Source organism: Pteronotus mesoamericanus, unplaced genomic scaffold, assembly GCF_021234165.1.
Source record: "Pteronotus mesoamericanus isolate MK-2021 breed Mesoamerican mustached bat unplaced genomic scaffold, CSHL_Meso_final contig_2, whole genome shotgun sequence".
In the NCBI taxonomy this organism is placed as follows: Eukaryota; Metazoa; Chordata; class Mammalia; order Chiroptera; family Mormoopidae; genus Pteronotus; species Pteronotus mesoamericanus.
Window position 1 is genome coordinate 17,780,653 of NW_026555084.1, and position 27,631 is coordinate 17,808,283.

The 27,631-nt window shown below is 45.6% G+C and overlaps 1 protein-coding gene across 1 annotated transcript in view; it reads left to right on the forward strand.

Annotated features, from left to right (window-relative positions):
- PPP2R2B (protein phosphatase 2 regulatory subunit Bbeta) overlaps positions 1 to 27,631 on the forward strand; it is a 245,776-nt gene that overhangs the window by 150,331 nt on the left and 67,814 nt on the right. Inside the window, exons 2-4 of the mRNA XM_054568224.1 lie at positions 2,201 to 2,298; positions 5,168 to 5,333; positions 10,880 to 10,992. Of these exons, the coding sequence (XP_054424199.1) occupies positions 2,201 to 2,298; positions 5,168 to 5,333; positions 10,880 to 10,992 (377 nt within the window). The remainder of the gene's footprint in view (positions 1 to 2,200; positions 2,299 to 5,167; positions 5,334 to 10,879; positions 10,993 to 27,631) is intronic.

A 27,631-nucleotide genomic window follows, 5' to 3' on the forward strand; every position in this document is an offset into this window, starting at 1 on the left:
AGTAGCTAAGGAGTGTATCCTAGAACTCAGGTGCTTTCCAAGCAGAGCAGCCTGAGGCGACTGCAGACATTCAACAGCCGCCTGCTCTCCTCCGTGCGTGAGAGTGCTGTGCTAAGATGCACAAACTGTAACAAAGAGAAGGGGTCCAATGATTCACTGGAGGCGGTTGGCTTCCCAGCCCTGTTGGGCTTGCTTTTTCCGAAGTGCGCACTTCTCATAAAAATAGGCCTTCTGACTTCACCTTAGGAACTGAATAACCGCGCAGCTTATTTCCTGTTTCCCTAGGGCAGTGTTCAGCTGGGGGGCTTTTCCTGGGGGAATGGACTAGATTTCCGGTTGAGTAAGGAACGGGTGATCTTTTTTAAAGGAAGACTGTAGACCAGACGTCACAAACAGGTGACTCACACACCATCTTCAGCCCATAGACAGGTGTATATTTTTTTAATATCCTGGTGTTGAAAAAAAATTAGTTGCCCATCTGGAAAACTTCAGAGAGTTTGCATAAAAATCTGGATTTCCTACTTTTTTTTTAAATTTTATTTTTTTATCCTCAAGTCTGAGGACAGGCTTAGACAGGCGAAGGAGGGGAAGAGAGAGAGGGAGAGAAGCATCCATGCGAGAGAGAAACACCACTCGGTTGCCTCCCCTACACACCCCAACCAGGAACTGAACCTGCGACCTTTCGGTTTCTGGAACCACATTCCAGACAACTGAGCCACACCATCCAGGGCCCCCAACTTCTTTTTAAAAGTATCAGAACACCGGCAATGCTCGCAGTAGTTCATGGCCACAGTTGGCTTAAACTGAGCAGCCACTTGTCCCCTAAGAGGGGACACAAGCTTTCTCCTTCACCGGGTTACCTTGGCCCCTTTTTCCCTGGGGAGCTTTGAGTTCGCTAAGAGGCCCAAACAAGAAATCATGAATTGTCCTTTTAAATGTGCCGCATTATTTTTAGCTTGAAAGGGACTATGGCTTATGCCTTAGTCTTTTTCCTTCTGCACAGAGAGTGACTGTTAGGAGCATTCTCACATATGGAGGACAGTTATACGTGAGGTGGAGCATCGTGCACTGCTTACGTGAATAAATCAGGCATACAAAGAGTATCCTGAAAGGATGATATTAAAGATCTGAGATGTGAGTTACTCAGAGGCCGTTGCCTTCGTTTTCCAGCTCACTGTTTCCCCTTTGCTTCCCTCACGTGGACAAAATCTTCAGAATGTTCCTCCATCAAAGGCCATAGTCATAACCCCCCTGCCCCCTATTTATAAAAAAAAACAAAACCAAAACTTACTTGAACTCTCAGTAGCAATTGTCGGAGCCCTGCAGGGGAATAATTGCACAAGAATTAACCTCTGACATTTTTCTAAAAATAGCCCTAATAAATCCAATCATAGGTAATTTACCTGTCCTATCCCTCTGGGGGTCACCATCGCTGAAGAAAGACTCGGCGGGCTGGCATTCCTCCATCAATTATCTGTGATCTGAGTTCCTGGCGCCTGTGTGTTTTCTCTCTTTGGAAATGCGGGGGACACATTGCCCTCTCCCCTCTGACCTCATGACCCTGTTTTCTCAACACCCTTCCCCTGGGGTTGCAAGAAGGCCAGGCTCTTCCCTAAAGGGGTGTTGGGCTCACCCGAAAAGAGAGAGCAAGGGTCAAGCTGGAGCATTTGCGGGGGGCCTTCCTTGAATTTCCCACTTGCAGAGGTTGCCAGTGAATTTCCACATCTGAGCTCCAGACCTCCTAGCCTGGCTTCATCACAGTCCCCAGCCCTCATTTGCATAGCCACCACTGCAACCTGCCTGGGGAGGCGCCTTGGTGTCGAAGAAGGGGAAATGCCCAAAGTCCAGGATGGGGTACAGGCTCTGTGGCTGGTAGACATTATCAAAGAAAATTGCCGTTTCCCTGGGTCTTAAAGAAATTTGTTTTCTCTTGCCCCAAATTAAAGGGTCTGAATGTGCTTTTTCCTTTTGTTCTCAACAGATGTTCCAAGAGACCACAAAGCAGTGTGGGCCTCTAGGAAATTTACTTTCCCAAGTGCCACTAGAAGTGGCACTTGAAATACAGAACATAAAACCCTTGTAAATTCCACTGCAGACACAAAGCCCTGAGCCTTTAAATGCGCAGAAAAGTATGTCTATTATCTACCATTTCAAAGTAAGTGTGCAGTTACTTAAATTGCCTTTGTCTTCTTCTTTTCAGCTGACATTATCTCTACGGTAGAATTCAACCACACGGGAGAATTACTAGCGACAGGGGACAAGGGGGGTCGGGTTGTAATATTTCAACGAGAGCAGGAGGTAAGTGGCAAGTGAATGCAAAATGCCCCCTTTCTTCCCTTTTTAAAGGAGGCCTCCTACGGTCCTTTAATCCTCACGAGTCGCCCTTAACCTTGCTGCTTTGCTAGCAGACTAAAAACTGCCAAAAAGTCATTAACATCTACAGTTTGTAAAAGCACCTGAAAATAGTCTTTCGTGGGCACAGCCTTGTCTTTTCAAACCTGGGTATCGCACATTCGAGGCAACCTCACGACCTCACATCTCTGAGCTGCAAAATGTCAAGGGTGCTTTCTGAGCACAGCTCCTCCTTTTGGAGTGAAATTTGTCCTCGAGTGATTAAAATGAAATCTCCCCTCTTTTCAGGTTCTCCTACAGAATACGTAGGGGAAAAAAATCATTCTTTGCCAACAGCTGTGAAAGGACAGCTTGGGTCAGTAGAGAAGAAAATGATAGCTCACCCCACCAAAGGGAGTGCAGTGCCACAGAATGACATCTGAGCAATGCAGGGGGCACTCGCTTCACTGTAGGTGACACCAAGGTCCCGGGAGCTGAACGCTGTATGCTTTGTGAGCAGACGTCCTAACTTCCACTGAATCTCTCAAAGCCCGTCGCTTCCGGGACTGAGGGTCCACTAGGAATTGTTTCTCTTTTTCATATAAATTGAGTTGTGGGGGGTGTCTGCCTCTGTTTTGTTGGAATGGAATGACGCCCGGTTTGATTCCCTGGGCCTCGGCTGGCACAGTCCTAGCGCTTCCAGCAGGCCACTCTGTGCTCTAGTGATGCTCCCATCTGCTGCGACCTGCCTGTGGGATTTGCCCAGTGCAGCATCAGGGGGGGCCCAGCGCCGGAGGAAGATCTCACCAGAGGCTTCCCTAGCAATTGAAAGCCTGTTTTGTGCCTCAAAGCCATTTATGTTCCACCTCCCGTCAAAAAAAGAAAAAGGAAAAGGAAAGCCTCATTTAGAGGTGATATATTTGGTAATTGCACATTATTTGCAATTAATTTCTATAAGGGCATCAGAACCCCTCGGGGTTCTGTATAAATTCAAGTGTTCAGCGTTAAATCAGGCACCCAGCCTATTCCATTGGCCCTGGAACCACGGAAATGTGGTTGGCAAGTAGGAACTAATAGCTCTTCGTGACCTGGAATTTTTCCTGCTTTTCCAGAGCTGCCGAGTGCTAATTGGTCTGGCACATACTACACACACTGACAGTCTGATTTGGATGGTACCAAATCAACACTCATATAAATTTATTGTTAAGGTGGACTGGTTCTCTCTGCGGTAGGCAGGCTAGTCGCAAGTACGTCAGCATTGAAAATCCTCTTAACGCTGGTTTTCAAACCTTCATCTTCAGTTTTTAAAAAAATCCAATTAAGTTCATAGTGATGATAAAGAGGAATTGGAGAAGCTATTTAGCATAAATTATCCGGGGCAGCATGTTGTCGGTAATGTTCCAATCCACATTTTTCCATTCACTGTGTACAGGTTTCACCTATTTTAATGGACTGAAATACTTGGGAAGCCTGATTCGTTAGTAGAATGAAGGGGACACATTTTCCAAAGGAGGGTGGTCTAGTTCAAGTGAAAAAAAAAAAAAATGTCCCGCATAATAAGGCACCGTTAAGTGTTTAGCTTTGTGGTGAGGCTTGGGGTTGAAACGGACGGACGCTAAACCTGAGAAACAAAGCCACGTGGCAACACCTAGGACAAGTCTGTTCTCCACCCCCGTGAGTGACTTCTCAAGAGGCAGCCTCCTGGAGGGTGTGCTGTGGGAGCGAGCCTCAGGGCCTTCCCCAGTCATTTTTAACGCCTGGGTGTTAGTACCTGTTGGGAAGGCGAGATTTGGGTTTGGATGTTCAGGATCCACCCAGAAATAGAATTTTTAGAGCCTTTATTAAGAGTCAAGCTTTTATGACAGGTCTAAGGAGACCTGCATTTGAGTTGTTGAGCGCAGTTTTCCAAAGCCTGGCTCTTGGCACTCTTGCTGTCAGGCTCCGAGGCCGCGGGCGGAACCTCCCTCCCCCGCTCCTCTCCTTTCTTTCTTCTCCTCCCCCGGCCTCTTTTTCCTTCTCTCCACCTTTCTTCTCTGTCTTGCCCCTTTCTGCAAACCCTGTTCCCTTGCAGTTCATTCTCCCAGTTAGTTAGCTCCTGCTGTTTGCACTTTGTGTAATCAGAGCTGAGGGAAAGCCAGAGGTAAAGACTCCTGATCTCCCCTCCTGTCTGTCTTGTTGCCCACGTTAGAAAAGAGGGGTGGGGTTGGGGAGAGAGCCGATGCCCAAGTCTACTATTTAGAAGTCCTGCGACCTTGCTATCTCTGAGGCTCTTTAATTTCTCTCCTCTGCCTCCCTCTCAGAGAGTCGGTAAGAATCTGGTGAGATTTTAAACAGCCAATGAAAGATATGGAGGCTATAGCCTTGTCCTCTTTGTAAAGGATTGATAGAAGTATGTGTGGACATCAGGGCGGGATGGCTCACACCCAGGGGTGTTCAAGACACCCATGAGGGCGCAAAAAGGAAATATCAGAACTTCTAGTTATATTGATTTTTTAAATTTTATATTGATTTTAAAATTATGTTCTCTTTTAACTTCTAGCCTATGTGTATGTTATGAGGTGTACCGTCATCATATATTTCATGCACATAATTTATAAATATATGTATATCGGAGGTACTAATACTCACCAACAGAGGTATAAGATCAGATGCTTTGGAGGCCTCTGAGCTAAGGTAAAACTTGGGGTACTCACAGTCCTGCCCTCATCCGACGTGGACAAAGGCTGCCCATCCTACCCCTGATGATGTTGCTCAAAGAAAGAAAAGTAAGAAATTGGTGAATCTGGAGATGCTCATGTGATTTCATCTTTGGTGTATTTTTTTCCCCTTCCTACAGAGTAAAAATCAGGTTCATCGTAGGGGTGAATACAATGTTTACAGCACATTCCAGAGCCATGAACCCGAGTTCGATTACCTGAAGAGTTTAGAAATAGAAGAAAAAATCAATAAAATCAGATGGCTCCCTCAGCAGAACGCAGCCTACTTCCTTCTGTCTACTAATGGTACGTGCAACTGACTTTTCCTGTCGGGTATTTGCAGAGACACAGTCAGCTCAATCATGTATTTCAATCTCTTTCAGACTCAATTTTCTTTTTTCACCTTGCGGGCTGTCAGAAAACTTAGCAACAGTACTTACGAGGTGCCCAGCAGAGGGCCTGGGACAGAGTAGGCCCTCATAAACAGCAGTTATTCTTAAATAGCGCAAATTTCTGGCTGAATGACGTGAGACCCCGTTATCTGCAGTCTTCAATTAATGCAAATTATTTCCAGGTGCTCTTGTAATGGGACTTCCTCTCTTAAGATTCACTGAATGTTCTTCCGGGAACACATTTCAGGAAACGTGCGTTCCTGTGAGTTTGGCACACCGAATAGAAGTTATGAATCCCTGTGGATGTATTTTGGGGTTTTGGGGGGGGTCTCTATCTCTCTGACACAGTCAAGCTCTCTCAGCACAGGTCAGGAAGAGAGAGGGACCTCACCAAAGAACTGATGAAAAAGTGGTTTCTTTCTCTTCCTCCCTCTATACTCATCTAACACCACTTGTTGTTTTAGGGGGAGTTGATATAAATAGGTCGGAGAGAGATAAGGTTGGGAGTTGAATAGAGACTCAGATGCCATGTGAATTCGGTATAAGCCCTTATTCAGCAGAATTACCTACCCTGAAGTTTCTTAAAGCCCCTGCTGAAAGAAGCCATCTATGCTCCAAACAATTGAGAATAAAATCATATATTAAAGGGTGCTAATTGAATAGCATAACAATTAAGAGGATTAATGGATAAGAATTAAACACCCTCTCCCAAGCAAATCAGCTGGAGAGTGGTCCACTTCATCCTGTGTGTGAGTCTGTGAGGAGTGCACATTTCAGTAGAAATCAGAAAGCTAGGGATTTGCTATTTGCCTGTCCCCTACGTTTATAATGAAAGAGAAATGCTCATAGGTCAAGTGAAAAAAATGCAAACTGTGCATGTAATATGATCAAACATATATTAGCATTTTTAAAGACTAAAAGGAAACGCACCTAAAGGGTTACCGTGATTAATTTTTGATGATGCATTATGGGTGACTTATAAATGAGTTTCTTTTATCACTCTATTTTCTAAGTTTTAACAATGAGTTTTATTTTAATTTTATAAAAAATAAGAAGGAAGGGGATTGTTTTAATGCATGTGAACTAAAAATCCCTTAAATATAAAGCCAGTGTACGCATTTAAAAAATAACAATTCTAAAACAGCCACTTTAGAGTTATTCAAGCATGCCTTATCTCAACATGACCAGATTTCCACTCATCTGTTTTTCCAGATTCCAAGTCATTTAATTCTTTCTCATAACTGTATTTATTGTTCTATTTTTTTGACCCTGTCTCCTGAAAGCCAAACCACATGACTTTGGTTCAGTTTCTTTCCTCTTAGTTTTGCTGTTGAAGTTTCACTCAAAGGCTCTGCAGACTCAACACTGCTTAGTATAAAAAAGGCTTCTGACGATTTTGTGTGACTTAATCACTTCAGGCAGAGAAGGTGTCTGATTGTCTGCTAGGGCTAGCTTACTTTATATTATGAAATTTAGCCTATTGATTATTACAATAGAATTCAAAGGCATATTAACTCCTTTGTTGGAGGATGGGGGAAAGAAATCAGTGGAATGCAATGAAGATTAATTATATAGCATAATGTTCTGTTAATTGAGTTTTTAAATAGTTTTTTGATTAACAAGGATATTATCTTCCCATTTGGGATGCTACTTCATATGCCAAATGCATCTCCAAATGATTCTTATAAGAAAAATTCCCATGTTCTTCTGTGATTCTCTTTTTTATACTAATATTGAGGTTGAGAATTCCCCTCCAGCCAAATAGGTTAACATGCGAAAATTAATGAAAGACAATTGGAATTACTGTATGAAAGAGAAAATGAAGATAGATGATAAGATTGTGTTTAAAAGCTGCCACAAGTCATGATAAACTACTCAGAGAGTCAGCCAGAAGATAGAAAAAGTCATTACTCATAGTAACAGCCACATGTTCCTCGGACTTTTTTTATCCACAAAGCTCCAAGAAAGGGAGTCAAGAAACATTGTGTGATAATAAAGTCAGGAGTGACTCTAGGCAACCCAGCCATGGGGAATTGGGTTGAATGCACCATCAATTATCTTTTTTTTTAAAATGTGCTTATCTGCTAGAATATATCTCCAACTTTACAATTTTTAGTGAAAAATAAAACCAACATTCAACTGTGGATCTAGCCCTTGAAATTATTTGCGAGATGAAATCATTGCTTTACCTGTATTCCTACTTCTCTCTTAATACCTATGATGAGAAGGGAAGGTATATTTGATTTAGTATACACGCTATAAAAATAGTTATGTGTTCATTATTTTTAAAATTTGGAAAATAGGGAAGCAAAATGGAGATAATAAAAGTGTTCCCTACAGAGAGAACCATTGTTAATGTTTTTTTTTTAAAGAAAACAGCAAAGAGCCGTGGATAAATCTGGGTTCTTTTCTTTAACACAAATGTCATATATCGTTGGCAGCCAGTTTTTTATTTAATAATATAACACTTAATAGGAATAGCTTCCTAAATGTTAAATATTCTTCTAAAATTCCATATGACTCTTCTATAACTTACTAATAAATCTCCCATTATTATACCCTTAATTTTTAAATGCTCACAATTATAAATGATATACTTTTAGGAATAGATAGATATCATTAGGAAAAAACACTGTTACTATGTCTATTTAAAACAGTTATATAATTGTACACAGAAATAGAATGAAAGGATATATGTAAAATTTTCATAATAGATAGACCTCTGCCTAGTGGAATTGAGGGAGATTTAAATTTTTTTTTACTTTTATCCTCATTTTTTATTCTCTACAATTATATGTACCACTTGTGTAATAAAAAGAAGAGAGTAAAATGAAAAAATACAAAATCTAAATATGTAATATTATTATAGGTTTTTATTTTTCCCCAAAGAAAGTGAATAGGAAAAAAACACTACAAAGGCCTATGCAAATGTTAACAACGATTGTCCCTGACTGGAGAAATTACCAGTGATTTTTTTTATTTATGCTTTACCTTGATTTCTCCATTTCTCTATGTAGCAATTTATCGTTCATTAGAAAACACTGTAAGGAAAGAATTGCCTCACAAATAGGATGGATGCATGGCAAAGCCAAGCAATTGAAAATATCTGGTGTTAGAAGTCACTGGTTTGGATTCTCCTAAGTCACAGCCGAGCAGCAGCTAATCTAGTGACTGTATAAATGTGGCCGATGCTTCATTTTTGCCACAGTCCGTGTAGAGCAGGATATCCAGACGGGGCAGGCCCAGAGGGGCCCTGGCATGCGAACGGAAAGTGCTGAAGTCACCCCAGCCCCTGGGAAGGGCTCCCTCCCCTGCTGTCCCAGGAGGAGCCAGGGCGCGTGCCAGGCCTGGCGGCAGACAGGACCAGCCCAAGTGGTGCCCAGATTTTAGGAAACAGGCACTTATCTGTTAAATTATCCAGATTGTTGCTGAAAGCCCACTTCACAACGGGGTGCGTTCAGACCTCTGAGGACAAGGCTTTTGGTGAGGGGAGATGAAGGAAGGAAAAGTAGGGGGCAAAAGAGAAAGGGAATTGTAGCAAAGGCAAGGTGGCGGGGGGCTTCTCTGCCCTGCCAGTCTTACAGAGAGGACGTGGGATGTGCTGGCACTGTCCTGGGTGCAGCTAATGCTGTCAGAGCAACGTGTTATCACAGCAGAATAGTTGCCCAGTTTGCTAATTCTAATAACTGCCATTCGGGAACCGTTAATTAGACCCTGACCCCGAGTTACACATTGTACACAGAGTGTTTCATTTCATCCCCATAAAACTCCATGGGGAAGACATGGTTTTCCTTAATTTACAAATAAAGAAACTGAGTCACAGAGAAGTTAAGCGTCTTTATTGGTAAGGTTAAAATATTGGGGACATATTTATACGAAGAAATTACGTGTTTATCTGAAATGCTGATTTAACTGGGCATTCTGTCGTTTTCTCCCTGCTCAATCCAGTACTCCCATTTGTTTGTCGTCAAGATAGACTAGTTAAGTGCACACCTTGTGGGAATCGCAGTCGTTGGCCACATCGCTGGCCGCGGTGGCGTGGGGACAGGGCCCAAGGGAGCCTGGTTCCACTCTTGCCTTGTGCAGCCATAGAGGAAGATTCAGAAAAGGCGCCCAAGTCCCTGCCTCCCAGAAGAGGAGTTAGAACAAGTACAAGGCACGAACGCAGGGTCTGGTAAGGAAGGCTTCCCAAGGCCTGCAGACACGATGTGTTTGGCCTGAACATGTTTCCTTATAAAGTGGAATTGAACGTCCGCAGGTGGGACATGCTGCCTCCAGCTCCCTGGAGCCCCCAGCCCCTGTCACTCATTCCCCTGGCTTGCCTGACCCCTGTAGGCATTGGACTCCTCACCCTGTCTTATTGCCCAAGAGAATGACAGGTGTCAGCAAGTGGTATAAACCAAGTGTGGGGACAGGACCAAGGTGAGAAACATAGTTTCCAGGTGGGGACTGCAAGGGGAAAAGAGCATTTTGATGAATCGCCTTTCTTTCACGTCCCTGAGTATTCCTCGCAAGATGCACTGTGCAGGTGAGATTTCATTCATTCATCCAGCTCAGAGTCATTGCACACCTGCTATGGCCCAGGCACTGTTGTTAGTGCTGCAGGTAAAGAACAAGACAGTCGGAATCCCTGCCTCTGTATGGATTTTTACATTCTAGTGAGGGAGACGTAATAAATAAATTGTTTCGTAGAGAAATCGCATTGAGGGAAAAGAAGGAAGAAGGGGCTCTGGAATGATAAAGAAAAACGTTTTATATAGGTTGGTTAGGAAAGGCCCCATGAAGTTGGGACATAGGGAAGCAGCAAAGAAAAAACTCATGTCAAAAAAAGAGAGAAAAGGGCTCTCCTGGTAGAAGGCACAGCTCATGCAAATGTCCTGGGGCAGCAGTGCGATTAACATGGGCGAGGAGTGTGAGGAAGCCACGTGGCAGGAGCACGGGAACAGTGAGGTGGCAGAGGGTGAGGACGTAGAGGGCGCAGGTCGCAGGGGCCTCTCGGGTCACGGTAAGGGCAGTGTTCAGTGAGATGGGACACAAAAATGGGAATAATAATAGTACCTACCTCTCGGGGTGACTGTGGGTATTAAATCAACTCACTGTGCAAAGTGCTCACGTAGTTAATTCTGTATGTGTGGCTGCTCTTTTATTATTCAGTGTTCAATAAATATTTTGATGGAATGAATGAAATTAATGTATAAGTTGTCGATTTCACAGCCCACTGTGAGGACGACCATTTGTCTCCACGTGGCACGTGTTTTTGTTTGGAAACATGACCTCTGCCTTCCAGGGACACAAGAGGTGTGCACCACAGCCCGTCTGCACCGGAGCCAGCTTCCGTGGCCGTTCTTCCATTGCTGCCTCTGCCTATCCCGGTCCTGCCCCCTCCCCCACCCAGGAAAAAAATTCCTTTCCCAGCTTTCCTTCACCGTAACGTTGATGTCCTCTGGCTGCCCTCCACAGACAAAACTGTGAAGCTGTGGAAAGTCAGCGAGCGTGACAAGAGGCCGGAAGGCTACAATCTGAAAGATGAGGAGGGCCGGCTTCGGGACCCTGCCACCATCACAACCTTGCGGGTGAGTCCAGCATCTGGTTTGGGGAGTCCTTGGCTACCACTGTCAAGGTGAGGGCTCCTGAGGTGGGCCCCATGCTGGGTGCCATGGAGGTGGCAACTCTGATGGGAGAGGGAGGGCGATCCAGCAGAGACAACCTACCCGAGACTCTGGACGGGTGCCAGGCTCCACTGACCACAACTCCGTGCATTCCCTGTGGCCCGCAGTCACTGCCATGTGCCACTCCATGCTTAGCTTCTCTGCCTGTTCGCATTCCCTAAAATGTTTCAAGCGCCTTCTGTACCCAAGGTACAGGGAACGGGACTACCCAGATGGAAGGTTGGAGACGTGATTCAAAACACAAACTTCTGAATCTAACAAGGCTGGGTTCGAATTCTGCCGCTTACCAGTGTCTCCCATCGGCACTTAACTTTTCTGAGCGTTAGTCATGCTGGTTATTTTTAGTTTTTCCAAATGCAAAACAGTGAGCCTTATCTTCACTGCCCGTGGATAGATGAGGGTAAAACTGAAACGCAGGGAGGGCGGAAAGCTCTTACCCATGGCAAGGACTCCGTGAATGATCTCTGCTATTAGTCTGAGTAGCTGCCTTCCTGCCCTCCAGAAATGCAGTCTGGGAAGGAAAGGGGATTCGTAGGACTAATATACAAATGATTATGACACTAAATAGAGGGAGATAAATGCAGTGAGACTCAGAGAGAGTTGCCGTTTCATCAAAGGACAGGAAATTACATTGGTTCTGGGAGACCAGGAAAGGTCTCATAGGCAAGTGGTGTTAAAAATAGATTTCCAAAAGTGGACTTTAAGGGAGGGCTCTCCAGATACAGGTTAAATTGGTTCAAGGCTGGGTAATGAGTTTAGTTTGGGGTGTGTTCAGCGTGAGCAGGAAAGCAGGCGCATGTCGGGACCAGCCCTAGCCTCTAGGGACTTTCCAAACCGTGTCAAACGTGTTTCCAGACAACAGCTGCGCTTACGGAGACCCAAAACAGAGAAGAGGGACGGTGCAGCACATCTGGGGAAGAGAGGTTGTCGCCCCAGGTTTAGAAGCTGATATGGGAATTGAGCGATTGCTGTGCATCTGATTCGCTTGCCTGTTTATTTGTTCACTAATTTGTGTGTTCATTTGTTCATCTGTTAATGGAGTGGAAGCAGTGTGAGCACAGACTCTTTACTGGCCACAGTGCTAGGCTGTCACGTGTTTACTTTGTGCTAAATGAGTATCTGGTCTTCATTTGAGCCCTTTCTGAGCCAGCAAGCATTGGCTACTCGGCTTCCTCTTGCCAGCCTGTGCGTTCAGCCTGTGGACCGCCAGCAGGTCCACCACACTGGACCACGGCGATGCTCCAAATGCACATGCTTTGGGGATTGCAGGGTAGAGCGCTGAGGAGTATACACATTGAGTCTGTCTGTCCTGGGTTAGAACTGGGCTCCATTGCTTTGTGTCTGGTGACCTGGGGCACGTCACTTAAACTCCTTGTGCCTCTAATGTCGCATCTACCTAACAGGAACAATGACAGTCACTGCTTCCTGGGACTGTTGTGAGGATTCAGTGCTGTATTGTGTGTGATAAAGAGCTTAGCCTCTGTCATATCTCACAGGAAGCTTTTAGTAATGTGAGTTCCCTGCTGTCGTTTTTGTGTTACTATCATCATTATTATGGTGACTGTTATTGCCCCCTGCTGTTAATAGGCCTATGTATATGAGAAAAATTCATATTCATTTTTCCTGTCATATACTTTTTATACTGTTGTATTTACAAACTATTCATTGATCTCTACTAAGTGACACACGCTATGCTAGCTATACAAAAGGAGTAAGACAGTCTTTCAGCCCTCAGGACTTTATAACCCTGTAGGGAAGCAGGTGGATTGGGTGCCACGGGGAAGTTTACACCGTGAACTTCTGCCTACGTGTCACCTTGCCCTTGTTTGCTATGTGGAGGGGATTTCTCAGCTGCCATCCGCAGTCCGTACAATGAGCCTCGTTGCCCATGACGTCCTGTGGCATTTCCTGTATCTGTCGTTGGCCCCGGAGATGCCATCCCCATGATGAAGAGGAGAGAAGGCCTCGCTTTAAGTTTCCACTAGAAATCGCCTGTCCCCCAAGGATGACAGTAACGTTGGGAAGTGGACCTGTACCTGTTATACACAGAAGGAGGCCCCACCGTGGGGCTGAGTTAGAAAATCCTGATTCTGGTCCTTATTTTCTTACTAACCAGATGAGTGACCCTGCGCCAGTGAATCACATTTGCTCTCTCCAGGCTCAGTTTCTAAGCGGCCGAGGGCTGGACAAGGGCAGCGGTTCTGTGACAATGGTCTTAGTTACAAATACGGATTCCCAGGATGCAGCCCCAGGGACTCTCTTCAGCAAGTGGCGTGGTCCAGAGGGGTCCGCATTTTGAGTATGAGCCCAGATGGTGGAGACAAGGTGGTCGGTGGTCCCTGGGCTCTATCATCTCTAAACCTCCTTCCAGCTATTGTTTTTATGAGCCTCTGTTCCCGACCAATCATTTCAACAGTTACTGTACCAACTTGGGAGACACATTTGCTATAATACTGTAAATACTCGTGTCCGATTTCACCTCCACTGCTCTCCTTGGCTTTCAATTATCCTGCTTCTCAGGGTAAATAGCCACACTCCAGCATCCTTTCCCTGCGGACCCTGGAAAGGCCAACCTCCTTTCCTTTTTGATCCCAGTGGTAGGGAAAGAAAAAACCAGGCAGCCCTGAAGACTGTAGATTCAGAACAATGACTCCAAACAGAGAATGAGCTGACGTGATATTAATCAGACTATAATTTACTAACATGCTCTGCTCTTGAAATTTGCATTGCCAGCAATTGTGACTTTTTTTTTTCTTCCCCATACTATGATTACCTCCCGCTCCCTTTCAGAGTTTTCAGTTCTGCATGGATCTTGAGAGTGAGAACGTTTAATAATACCCGACAGCTAATTAATCCTCACTGAGTAATGAACCTGTTCTGTTTCAGGGCTGGGAAGCTTCGTTTTTCTAAGACTGTGGCTATTTTTCCCCCTTTTTCATGGAAGATAGCCTTTCGAATCCAATCCCTTGTTACCCAGAGAGACTGTGAGGAGCACTTCTGTGAAAACATTATCTACTGCTCAGTATCTTAATACCCAAAACAATAATCATGATGATAATTTTAAAATAACACCTGATAGCTGTAAAGTGCCGTTTATATCACAACGTGTTTTCTTTCCTCATCTCTTGTTTCATCTTTTGAACAGCCCATGAGAAGGGTGAGACAGATATTTGGCCGGTAAAAATGCTGACATATACTATTTATTGAGCATTTACTATATTCCATGCACCACTCCATTAGCTACCTCATGAGAAATTGCCCATTTCACAAATGAGGTTCAAAGAGTTTAAATAACCGGCCCAAGGTCATGCAGAGCTAAGAATCCAACCTCGATCTCCTTGGCTCTGGGAACCGAGCCCTTGAACAGGATGCAGACTCGGAGAGAGACTGTGACTGGCCCAGTGGCTGGCTGTCACCTGGTTATTCTAGAGCTGGGACAAAAAGTCGAAAGCTCTCGCTCTTCAGCTCGGGCACATTTGGAATGGTGACATTATTCCAGATCAGGGTGTCTGTCTGTCTGCTTCTCTCTCTCTCCGCCGCCCCCTCCCCTCTCCCCGCCCCTGTTTCTCTCTCACCCATCCATTCATACACATTGACTGTCCAGATGCCTGACCTCAGCGTGGAGAAACAAAGACCTTGAGTTCCACTTAGCAAGATTCTCTGCTTTCTCACCCTCCCTTTACCCAGGGGTAAGAGGCTCTCAGAGCTCTTTCTAGACATGGGAAACTCATAGTTCAAGTAACTGAATCAGCCTGGGGCGGGAGCTGGGTGGTGGGAAATTGCACTTGGCTGCTTCTCCCTGCTGGAGGAGCCTAGGGTTATTATGTCCTTCGTAGTGGTAGTGGCTGACTGCCGGAGCCCTGGGAACCTAGGCCAGGTGGCAATTTGCATTTTAACCGGCTGTAGCTATACATCCCCAAAGGTATGCATTCCCAAGCTGCAACATTTCACTGCCTCCCCCAAAATGAAGGGAATGTAATAAGCTCAGGTTTCCTAATGGATTGTATCCCAACATTCCTTACAGATGATGATGATAGTAATAATCATAGTCACAGTAATCGACTGCTTCCTATAAGCCGGGTGCTAGACTTTATACCCTTCCATCATTTTGTCCGAACAGTAACTCTCCCAGGTACATGAGTCTCCTCTTCTCTCTGGATCATCCTAGGTTTTACTCCCTCATTTCATTTAAGTCTCTGCTCAAGCGCCCCCTTCTCAGAGAAGCTCTCCTGGAGCGCCCGAGACGTAGCTGCCGGTGCCTCCCGCCCGCTCTCCGTGTCCTTGCCCTGCCCGCTTCCCATAGCCTTTTTCCTTGCCCGACACAACCTTTGTCCACTGCAGGCCCCTCCACCTCCACTAAAATGTCAGCCCGGTGAAAGCAGGAGCCACCCTGTGCTCGCTGCCGTAGCTCCAACACCTAGAGCACCACGTGGCACACAGTAGGCACTGGGTACATATTCGTCAAATGAATAGACCTCATAGAAGTGCAAACCGGTTTAGGTCAGGCAAGGGATCTGCCTCTTGGCGAGAAAATGGCAGAGCTGAGATTCAAACCCAGTCCACCTGACCCAGACCGATGCTTGTCATTATGACTCCCGGAAGCTTTGGCTTTCTAAGGAAACAGTACTTCATGATCGTGGAGCAGGGGGATTTCATGGCTGTGTCTCTCAGGCATGTTCGGCCAAGCTTTCTCCATGTACCAGCTTGATTTGGGGGAGAGTGGGATGCGGTGGGGGTGGGGGTGGGGGACTGCTGCAAAGGCCTTTCTGCCCAGGGTAGGCACCCAATGGACACCCTGTTTTTAGAGAGAAGATTCAGTTTCATTATGTTTTCACACACCTGCCTTCTGCTGGTGACTGCCTCTGTCTGCCCCTCTACTCCCTTCACACACGTCCCTGTGACTTTCCTGGACTCACATGTTCCCACTTAGAAGGACCCCGATGTTCACAAATCTCACTGGTGGTGATTTAGACACCATCACCGCCCCCCGTCTGCCCCCCGCCCAGCCACAGTCTAAGACACTGCGGCAAATCGGCATGAATGTTGGCCGGCTCCGAATTCCAAAGGGGACTTCTAAGGGTTAGTGCTAACAGGATTTGGCAGGTTGACTAAACAGACTAGTTGTTTTCCCAAAAACGATACTTTCAGTGAAACAATAAGTTTAACCACCTGATGATCAGTTTTCTAAAGAACTGATTAAACAGACCACTGGTTTAAGGTTACTAATGGCAATGATGTTTGATCAGTCCTTCCTAGTGACAGGTTCCGGGCTGAGCAGTTTAATGGACATTTCGCAATTCCTTCTTCATCACAATCCTATGACGTCAGCATCATGCCCATTTTACAGGTGTATAAGCAAAGTCTCAAGGACGTAAGTACTGGCTTAAGGCCTCACAGGTAATAAGAGGCAAAACCAAGACTGGAGTCGAGGTGCGTCTGACCCCACGGCCCCTGCCCTCCGCCCCGTGCAGGACCATTTGCCATGTGGTCCCTGACCTAGACAACAGGAAGGTATTATTGTAGCACCTGACACTTAGAGCATTTCAGCGCATTTATTATCTAATTTATTGAGTGTCCACTGTGTGCCCAGCACTGTGCTAAGAGTATACTGCAAAGTATCTTACAAAGGCGAGTGAAATACACTCCCTGTCCTCAAGAGGCAAGGAGGGGCCAAGTTGCAAATTACTGCTCCATGAAGCTCATTTAGCCAGTGGTTCTCAAACAGCACGCCTCATGGGCCCCTGGAATGCTTCCTAGACCGCCGTCATCGGCCTCACCTCTAGGGATTCCAGTTCAGAAGGTCTGCGTTGTACCCCGCGGTATCTTAGACAAGGCCCCTCCTGGAAAACCCCCGGGGGATGCTGCTGCGGGTGGCCCCTGGGCTGTGCTTTGAGGAACTGTGGCTCGGGTTCACGTCCTGAGGAAAGCACAGAAGGTTGCCATTGCCAGTTCCGAGGAAGAGCAGCAGGGAAGAGATGCAGGGGCGGGAAGGAGTCTTTAGAAGCATCTTGAAGGATAGATGGCCTTTCATGTTGGAGGTCTCATTTGATGGTCCCAAGGATCCTGGGAGGCAAATAGGACATGCATTGCTATTTCTTTCTTTCAACTGGTATGCAGTGATCATCCCCAGTATAAGAGGGGGAAACTGAGGCTTTGAGGGACAAAGCTGAGAATCAAATGCTCTCTGTCTAGACGCAGCCTTTATGCTTTCTTGCTGTCTCTGTGGTGACCACGTGGTAATACCCAGCCCCCACCGCCCCCCCCCAGAGGATGGGGAATGCCAGGGCAGTTTCGGGGCAAGTCCCGGGTGGAGTCAGGACTGTCCATGACTGCCCCAGGTTTTAATTTGGGGTGTATGCTTTCATAACTGAGGCCTCTCAGGACATAGACACCACCTACCCCTACCTTTTTTAATTTTTCTGGAATTCATTTTGTGATTTATGGCTGCTCTGGGGGCTTAATAGCCAATCCTTTCACGGTTTCATCTTTCCTTATATTTGTTGCAAGTAACAATGAAGTGTTTAGCTACCGCAGTGAAAAATCAATCAAGCCTGTTCCATATTCACAGGCTTGCAATGGCCCCCGGATGGCCCCCGGATTAGATTAACTTGGTGAGTGTGTCACTCCTGTGCGGGTAATTTCTCGACCTCCGCTCCCTCCCCGCCGCTCCTGCCTCGGCGCGTGAATATTGAGATCTCCCATTGATTGACTGCCCCGGAAGGCAAAGCTGGCGTGCGATGTGTGTAACTCAGCGGGACACGCGTACTCTGTGTTTATGAAAATAAATAATAATTTCTGTTATCGTTATTGATTGCCATCATTATCTTATTGTATCTGTCTGTGTCGTGGGGTTTCAGTTATGGGATCAGAAAGCCCCTCCGCAGGAGCCTCAGGCGACAAGCCTCCGCGTGGTGACACGTTTCGCCTCTTGGGCGTGAGGGTTGTGGATGTCCCGGTCCTGTTCTTTGGCTGATGTTCAGTGAGACGGTGTCAGTTGTGTTCTGTGTCGGGCAAAGGAATTATTCAATTGGGCTAATAATAAGAGTCACAAACATTTATTGAGCATTTGCTGGGTTCCAGGGACACTGGGCATATATTGGCTCATTTAACATTCAAGATAAACCTATAATGTAGGTAGTGAAATAAACCTCGTTTTAGAGATGTGGGAGGTAAAGCCAGAGAGGTCAGGTGAGCTGGCTAAGGTCTGATGGCAAGCAAGTGGCAATGCTGGGACTTGAACTCACATCTTTAGAATTCTAAAATCCATGCTGCTCTCCTGCCTCCTGGGTTAAAAGAGAACATCTGGTATATTCATCTGAATATTCGTTGTAAACCAAAATATGAGTAGGCAGGGAGTGGAGAACAACCCATCGAGGAGACAGATGGTAGAGGCTCCTTTGCCTTGAGCGCAGGTAGGTTTTCCATCTTATATGGGGGAAGGCGGGACAGAAGGATACGTGGAAACTAGGTCACAGTGTACCAGACCCGGGTGATCACGAGACTCTGGGAATGTCTGAGATCGTCCCCCGCTGACTGACTCAGAATCTCCAGGAGCTGGGCCAAGGGACCTACCCGTGTTCCTCAGCTGCGTCCCCGGCAGCGCTGACGGCCAGCTGGGTTTGAGGGCCACTGGCACAATGACCTCAGGGTCCACTCCAAATGGGAGGCTCTCTGAATGCGTTTTGTAAGTTCCTTTTTTGTCCTCTTCCCTCCTCCCACTTTGAGGTCCTATATAGAATAATCTGAGGGCAACTTTATCATCAAAATGTGGCTGCCTTTCCACAAAGGGACTGATTTGATTTAGAGTGAGCTTCTGCAAGCCAATTACGTTTAGGTTGTGCGTGAGCGGATCTGCCCCTTATAACTCAACTTCTTTTTCCTTATTACTCCTAATCAAATAAGGGCAGGGTGGCCGGGCAGCCCAGCCCAATGGCCGGTGAGCTGTGACATTAACAATATTGCAGATACCAGTTAGGCACATTACAGACACCATCTCGTCGTAGCCTGGCCGCAGCCCTGTGGGATAGGTACCGTTTTATCCCCATTTTACAAGTGAGGACATGCGGTTCAGAAAGCTGGAGTGACTGGCCCAAGGGCCACAGCCACTAAGGTGCAGAGTCACGCTTTTAACCAGTCTGACTCCAGGATCTGCGATCTTAACACCATGCTCCAGTCTCCAGAGAAGAGCCAGGTCTCTGACCGCATCTCAGCATCATCTCTGAAGTGGAAATCACCGTACGTCCTTCCCACAGAGATCAGGCTAACAGACAGGGTGCCGTGCTGACAGTATGTAGCGTGATGCCTTGTGATCCGTGGATGCTCAGGATGTGTTGTTGTTACCTTTCTCCTCTCCCTTCCCATCTTGTCTTTCACCTGGACACCAGGAGTTTCTGGAAAGTCTGCTGAATATAATGAAAAGGTCCAAAGCTGTATTGTGTTTGGGAACCAGCAATCCCTTATGCTTTATTTTGAACGTGTGGTTGTGCTGGCTCTCCGAAGCTGTGTTGGATTCCATGTATATGCTGACAATAAAATGTTTTCTTTCATCACAAAGGGACCTTGTTATGCCGCATATACCATGTAGTAATTGCATCCAACATAAATGGAAATATAAGCAGCACCCTGTACCTGGTTTAAGATCAAGCTCTCTTTGTCTCTTGCTTCCAACCCCTTTGGAAGGGATCACCACTTCCTGAATGTGATAGGAACAACCTAGTAAGTGACACTTCCCATAGGTACATTCAGTGACAGCAGAAAGCTAAAAAGTCCACTAGTGTCAGAAAAGGAAAAGAATCACGTTAGAGAAGGAAATTTTGATGTTTCCATAACCTGTGGTGCAATTTATTTTGAGATTCGCTGGTCATGAGGCAGGACCGTATTGTCAACTGTGACCCATTCTCTTTTCCTGGCCTTAGTCATTGAATGGTCTGAATTTCAGAAACGGGGGAAGGTTGACCGGGCCAGGGCAGGCGGCTGGCCCTTTTCAGGCTTTGCAAGTGAGGATCTTGTCACTGTGTCATACCTAATTCACACTGACCCAGATGGGTTTTTCAAAATATAATTTATTAGTATGATTTCCCCTGTCTTTTCCTATCAAGGGCTCTCTGTATACTTTTAAAGTAAGTGGAAAATCCAGGCATAATGGGATGATTCAAGGGGGAAAAGTACCTCCATTTTCTGAATCTTTCCAAGGGGGAATTATCTGAATTATGAGTGTAGTAGGAAAGACATTGTTCCCAGGCAGAGCCTGGCTCTGACATGTGAGCTCGCCGCGGCTGGAGTTAGGGCGTGAGTTCCAGCCCCTGAAACTATGTGCACCTGTATGTAAATGCATGTGCAGGCATGCATGTGACCCACAGTTCCCAAGCAGCGCATTCCTCAAGGAACCTTAGAATGGCAGCGAAGCCTAGAACTGATTGGCATGTGGTCTTCCCTTAGACTTAACAGATCAAAAATGTGTGCCTAGATCCCTTTTGTGCTACCAGGTTATGCAAATAACTCATTCGAAACCACAGGAGAATTCTAGGGCCTCTGCTCATTATACATAAGATTTTTTTTTTTTTTTTGCAGAAAATAATTAACATAAATGGATTTAGAGTCAAATTCAGTAGAGGAAACGATCGCTTTGATCCTAGTACGTTGCAAACCAGGCTTCAATGATGCACTGATATAAGCATTTTAAATAGCCCCATCCTTACCAGAGAAAAAGATCTTAGATATTTCCCAAGAGGTTAGTATATAGGACGATACCTTCTTTTTTCTTTGGCTCATAAAAAAATAAGAAACTGGTTGGAGAAAAACATTTCATAAGGGTATTTTTATGTTAAAGGAGTTTGGTATCAACAGGAATGGTATTTAATTCTCTGGTTTCATTAAAATGGTGGAGCCAGCAGGAAAGGAATTGTCCAACTAAAAGACATTGGATTTGTATTTATTTGAGAGGATTGGGTCATACTCTGTTATTTGCTGTTGTGATCAGATGACCAGTTGGGCTCAGTTCTTTACCAGAAAAGTGTTGAAAGCAGTGGCAAAAATAAATACACCCATAAACGCTCACAAATGTTTCTTGCCCAGGAATATCCAGGAACCCCCATGGTAAACACGTGTAAATGAATTTACTTATGCCAGGGCTTCTCAGGGCCTTTGATACACTAGCACACGATATCAGAGTCCAGGAAAGATATATGGGATGCAGTATTTTTCCACCAAATTTATTTGACCATGAAAAGCCCTTTTCTCAGGGGATTACTGTTCTTTACAACATTCTACTCAAAATGTGGTCCTTGGCCCAGTGCCGGTCTGCGACATGATAAGGATCTTGTACCAGAATGTGAACCGTCGGTATCAGTGAACCACTGGAGGGTTCAGCTGACACTTTTATTTTTCATCACAAGACTTTCTCAATAAATGAAGCAATGCATTGAATCTGGCTTGAGCTCCTTATCTTGTCATGGATCGTTAACAGAGAGTTCATGGATCTATTATTTTGAGTAGCAGAGCCATAGACCTCACTTCGCGAAATGCTGGCTAGAAGAATTGGGTCAGGGAACAGAGGGTTAGCCTGACAGCATTGTCCTTCTGCGCTTACTGCCTTCCAGTCACAGAATCACATGACAGGGTCCTCCCTCTTGACGTTTAGTTCCTTAACATTAACTGAGAACTTGCTGGTGTCTGACATTGTTCTGGGCATTGTGTGTACTTTCTCATTCAGTTTTCATCTTAAGCCCATGAGCTTAAACCTGTTACCACCATTTCACAGATGAGGAAACTGTGCTTGCTGTGGTTGGAGGAAGGAATTTGTGCAAACTTGTTCGTGAGCAAGGGGCAGAACCAGAGTTCAGCCCTGGCCGTCTGGCTGCAGACCCCCGATTCTTAACCACCATGTTGTCTGGCTTCTCAACAGCAATGGTGGTCAGCCATCGGAGGATATGGAGGCTTGATCCTATGCCAGAGACTTCAAAAAGCATAAATTCCCCATTAGCCAGTAAAAATTATCACTGTTTATGTTTTCTTCTGTGTTGCCTAACATCTGTCTAATGTGCATTTATAAAAGGCAGGTTCCATACATATAGTCAGGGAGAGACATGTGGTCCCTGCCCTCATGGAGCTTACAGTCCAGGGAGGAACTAGCTGCGTAAGAGCTTTTATTTGAAATAGGAATAGCCCCAACTTCATGTGCCCATGCTAGTCATCGCAGTCCGCCCTGCTGTGAGTTGATCGCTGCCTGAGCTCCTTCTCAAGTTTTTCTTCTCTGCTCTGTAATCCCACTTTCTCCACTTCTTTTCAGGGACTGAGAGTTCTGCTACTTCGAGTTAAATAAAGATGTTGTCTCTTTAATGTCCAAACACCCAGACATAAGATGAAAACATCCTATTACCATGCTATTTCAATACCAAACATGCAGGTGTTTAGAAACTTCTGAAAGCTTGATTAAAAAAAAAAAAAAAATCATTTGTTCTGCAAATCCAAAGAGCATCTGAGAAAAGCTTTCGGGGTGGGGGGAAGGAACATAAGATTATCAACGCAGACAAGAGAGCAGGAGTTCAGGAGATGCAAGATTAGACATTGAGATAGAGGTGACAAGACAAAGTCACACTTGGTCACCATTATTCCTTCCCATAGTAGTCTCTATAGATGAATTCAGAGATGACTGTCACACCAATCCTCATTAAATGTGCCTTTGCCCTACTGGATGGTCAGATCAATTGAGAACATAGGCACTGCCTAGGTCTCTCATTCATTCTAATTCCACAAGCACTTACTGAGCGCCCACTGTCAGCCAGGCACAGTCCCTAGAAATAGAACAGTGAGCACGGTTGGCATGGTTCCTGCCCTCGCACAGTTTACAGGCTCTTTCGGTTGAAAAGGGCATGAATCAAATGCCTTCCTGTCGCTTGGCACTGGGATGGGGGCTGAAGAGGAGAGCTGTGTGGTGCATAGGAGAACAGGCGATCTGATTCACTCAGGGGAAACAGAATAATTTGGGGAGCAATTAATAATTGCCCTGAAGCAAGAGACAGGTAAAGAAAGAAAAGAGGAGGGAGGAGCATTCCAGGACAAAGGCCACAAGGTGGCAAGCCACGCAGGAAAACGGGGGGATGGAATGAAAGCCAGAGCCGCTGGAATGCTGGGCCCAGGGAGATGCTGGTGGCAGGCGGGCAGGCCATGACCAGCCCACGCTGGGCATCACGGACCTTCCCGAGAGCAATGCGAGCCCTGTCTTCTCTGTACTGGCCGTTCCTGAAGCAGCCCCCCTTTGCTCGGCAGCCGAATGTTCTGCACCCAAGACAGGAGATACAGCAAGATAGAAAAGCTGCTGGTACAACCTAGGACGTTCCTGGTGGACTTGAAGAGTTTAAATTGAGGAGGCAAATGGCATTTGTCAGCACAGCCGTGTTGCCCTCCAGCCCTTGACTGCCACTGTTTTGATACATGTCAGGGCACGGCCCTCACAGAGCTTCTCCAATATCAAGGCGTCCTCCCTCCAAGGTGAACCCTCCCATGAGTGACTGCATTGTTGGGAGGGTCATAGAACCTGACAGCTCCCTATTACACAAAGGAAAAGATAAGCTCCCGACTAGTCCCGAGGCTGGAGGGAGCCCAGATAGAGTGCACCTGTCAGAAGTGCTTACGACGTATAAATCATTACCTCAATTTTCCACGCAAGAATGGGGCCAGAGAGGGAGGGAGAGAGAAGTGGCTGAGAACGGTTAGCGGTGCAGAACCATTTGAAAGAGCTCAAGCCTGGCTCCAAAGCAGGGTTTGCTCTGCCATCCATGCAGGGAGAACAGAGCCCCATGCCCAGCAGAACGACAGAGACAAATGCCCACTGGCTCCAGGAAGGGGCAGTCTGCTGCTCTGGCATTTGCTAATGGGCTTTTATCACTGATCTAACAATAGCAACCCCCAAAGCTTTCCCAGACTCCAAAGCGGGAGATGTTGGGTATTACACCTGCTCTGTGTATGGTCGTAGAGCTCCCCATCAGGTAATCGCCATAGTAATCGTTATTACTGTTGCCACTTTCTGTCCATTCAGTGGGCAGAAACCTCTGAGAGAGCTAGGGCCCAACTGTGGCTCACCCGCAATCCCACCATCTGGGCTGAGAGGGTGTTTCTAGGGACAAGAAACAACGCGAAGCTGAAAAAAGTGCATGAAGGACAGCAAGTCAGAAGATGTTCGGTAAAGGTTTAAAAGCATAAGGTGATTGGACCATGCCCACATTTTCATTTCGCATTTTACTGACAACATTCAGTAGACTACCAAGGAGCTGGGAGAACGTTGGGAGCCTGGGAGAGCCAGTGGGAGGAGCCCGAATACTGAGTATACCCAACGACTGGCTTGGGAAGCAAACCTCAAGAAACGCTGCCTTGTGCTTCTCCTGGCTGATGTAGGCCCAGTGAACAGCACTGGGCAAACTGGCTCATTCTCCAGGATGGACAGAGTTAAGCCCAGTTCGCAGAGCCTTTGGAAGGGACTTTAGTCAGCAGCACTGGCGTTAAAAGAGAACCATGTGTTTTTCCAGCCCAGTGGTGGAGGAGCCTTTCTTCTTTTCCACCTTCGTGTATTTCAAAGAGAAGCATGTCTTTGAAGTTACAGCATGGCCCAGGATATCTTGGCTGCAGGTTAAAATTCCCTAGAAGAGAAATGAGTGCACTTCATGTGAACAAACCCAGAACATGAGTCGAGAAGGTACACAGAGAGAGGTGGGCACGGAAGGAGTGAGGCACATGGATCCTGTGACCCTGCGTTAAAACAAAACAAAGTAATTGCTTGTTTGTTCCAAAATTGTGAGCAGAATGTCCTTAATCCTGGGAGAAATGGGAGGCTGACTTGTTTCTACTTGTCCTCAGGTGGCGGGAAAGCCCACAGCTGGAACCTTTCTGAGGGTGTCTAGTGCAGTGGTTAAAAGGCTTTAGGGTAACAGCTCTGGATTCAAACCCCAGGTCTGTCTTTGTGTGACTTTAGGCCTTTTATTTAATCTCTCTAAGTATCATTTTATCATCAGTAAAGTACTTACATCATAGGACTTGTTATCAGAAAAATACTAGCACATTTATCTGGTTTTTAGTACTAACCGTTCAACAATAGCTAGCTCGCTTCAGTTCAAGCTGGGAATCTGGAATGCTCAGCAGAGAGGTAGCTGGTAGAGCCCAGTTGCTGCTTTTAATGGATGCTTAGAGTCCTGTGAGGACAGGTGAGAAGGAAGGGACTCTAACTTAACCATATGGCCAGAGCTCATTTGCCTAAGATACATTAACCCTAATATTGAAGACTCTTTAGTGATTGAGTTCACATCTCTGACCTAAAGGAAATGCCCATTAATGATTCCTCGTAAAACTGTCAGTACAGATGAGGAGATCATGGAAAATAGACCATCAATTTGAGTCTCTCTGTATAAATTGAGCTAAGGGTGTTCCTTCCCTGCAATGCCTGTTTTTGGAAGACCAGTGAACCCTCAAGTTCTCACTGAGCTGAGACGAGTTATGTGCTCAGTGATAACCCCTTCGCAGGGAAGAGGCTGTGGCCAAGTTGCATGTGAGTGGCCTCTGGGATATGACATTAACAGTTGCCTGGCAAGTTGTGAAAAGTTGACTCTCAACTCTGGTTGCAAACCTTCCTTTAGATTCTCTGCCTCCGCCTCCAACCATTTGTCATCAAAATTACAGAATTCTCTGCCTAGAATCAGAGAATCCACTGTCAGCTGTTAGACCTTCTGTTTTCATTTTCTATTAGCAATGAAGAAAAACCAGCCAAGTAGGTCACTTTTCCTTAAATAAAAACAACCAAAAAAGTCCTCTTGATATTTTTCTCCTTTGTCTTCACCGCTAGGAGAAAAGTCCTGTTTTTGTCTCCCGGCACAAGCTCATTATTAATCTGGCGGACATTTGCAAATACAAATACAGCATTGGACAGTAAAACTGACTTTCCAGAAACTTTCCCTTTAATTGGACTGCTTTTCCATAGAAACCATCCTGCCAGCATCTGTAGTGAAGCAGATTCTGGAAAAACAATGTGCCAGGCCAAATTATCAGGTGCACTTAGCTTGCTCTCTATTTCTGTTTGATAACAACACCGTGCCTTTGCATAATTTCACTGATTATCAGAAGGGAAAAGGCCATAACTCAGGCAGATGAGCTTTATTGGCATTGGTCCTTTCTGGGGAAGGAAAAAAAATGGATGAGCAGATGCATTTGCAAGTACCATATATGCTGAGAGAATGACATTCCACACAGTCTGTAAACTTAGCTTGCCTAAATCTGCAACCTTAAAAAGTGAAAACGCCTCCCTTTATTTGGTATCATAACTCAAGAGCTGGGTTTGTCTCATTTTCTAGAAGAGCAAATAAATTTACATACCTATAAATATATCATGAACAGAATGTCATTTGAAAGAAAGTTCTCAGGAAGGAAAAGTAAATAGCGGGGAAAGGCTGGAGTCAGAGTCCTCGAAAGACTTGGAAATTAACAAAGTGTTCAAGGAGCGCTCCCAACTGCACAGATGCCTGTTCTGCTCATGTAGGAAGGGGGATTAGTCTGCCATCTTTGTTTACCTGCTGAGCCATAATATGGTTTCCATTTTCTCTGGCTGTTCTTATATATCTTATATTTCTGTGGTTTCCCCCGTCAAGATGGATAATGTAGCCCTGACCAGTGTGGCTCAGTAGGCTGGGCGTCATCCTGCAAGGAGAAAGGTTGCTGGTTCAATTCCAGGTCAGGGCACATGGCTGGTTGCGGGTTCAGTCCCCAGATGGGGGCACGTGCAAGAGGCAGCCGATCGATGTTTCTCTCTCACATCGATGTTTTTCTCCCTCCCATTCTCCCTCCCTTCCCCACTCTAAAAAATAAATAAATACTTTTTCTAAATGATAAATGATGTAACTGTCATCTGTAATAGACAAACTCTGCTTCCTTTTCTCACTTTTGAGACATCCACCCAGGCACACTCCGGCAGTATTCTGGTTGGGAAGCGAGTCCTTTGCCTCCAAATCTAGACCCTCCTCCTTTCCCTAGAAGCGTCTACAGAAACCCATCAAACCCAGGTTCTGAGCAAATCTCAGTCTTCTCTATCATTATGAGATTTAGGAATATTTAGTCCCAGTTTCCTAAACCCCAAACCGCTTCAAATATCTGACAGTATCAGGGCCAACTGTGTGGTTTGATCCTAACTTAGCATCAAAACCAATGTTTAAAAAAAAAGAAAGAAAGAAAGGAACGACAACAGCGCTTTGCTTTTAAGGACTTGAAGACAAGGATCTTCATAATCTTCTCCCCCTGGGAAATTTACATATCTTGCCATGTTGGCCCTCTCCCATTGTGAAAACTGCAGCAAACAATTTTCCTCCTCTCTGTCTTTCTTTTTGGCACATTCTTACTTGTTGATCAATAAATGACCCCCTGCCAAGCTCCAGCAGCTTGGCTTCCTTTGTCACCACGTACATTCTCCTTCTGTGTTTAAAAAAGAGCTTATTATTTTCTTCTTAACCTCCAGTGAAATCTTCCCTTTATTCTCTCCCTTTGTTTTGCTTATCATTTCACTCTATTC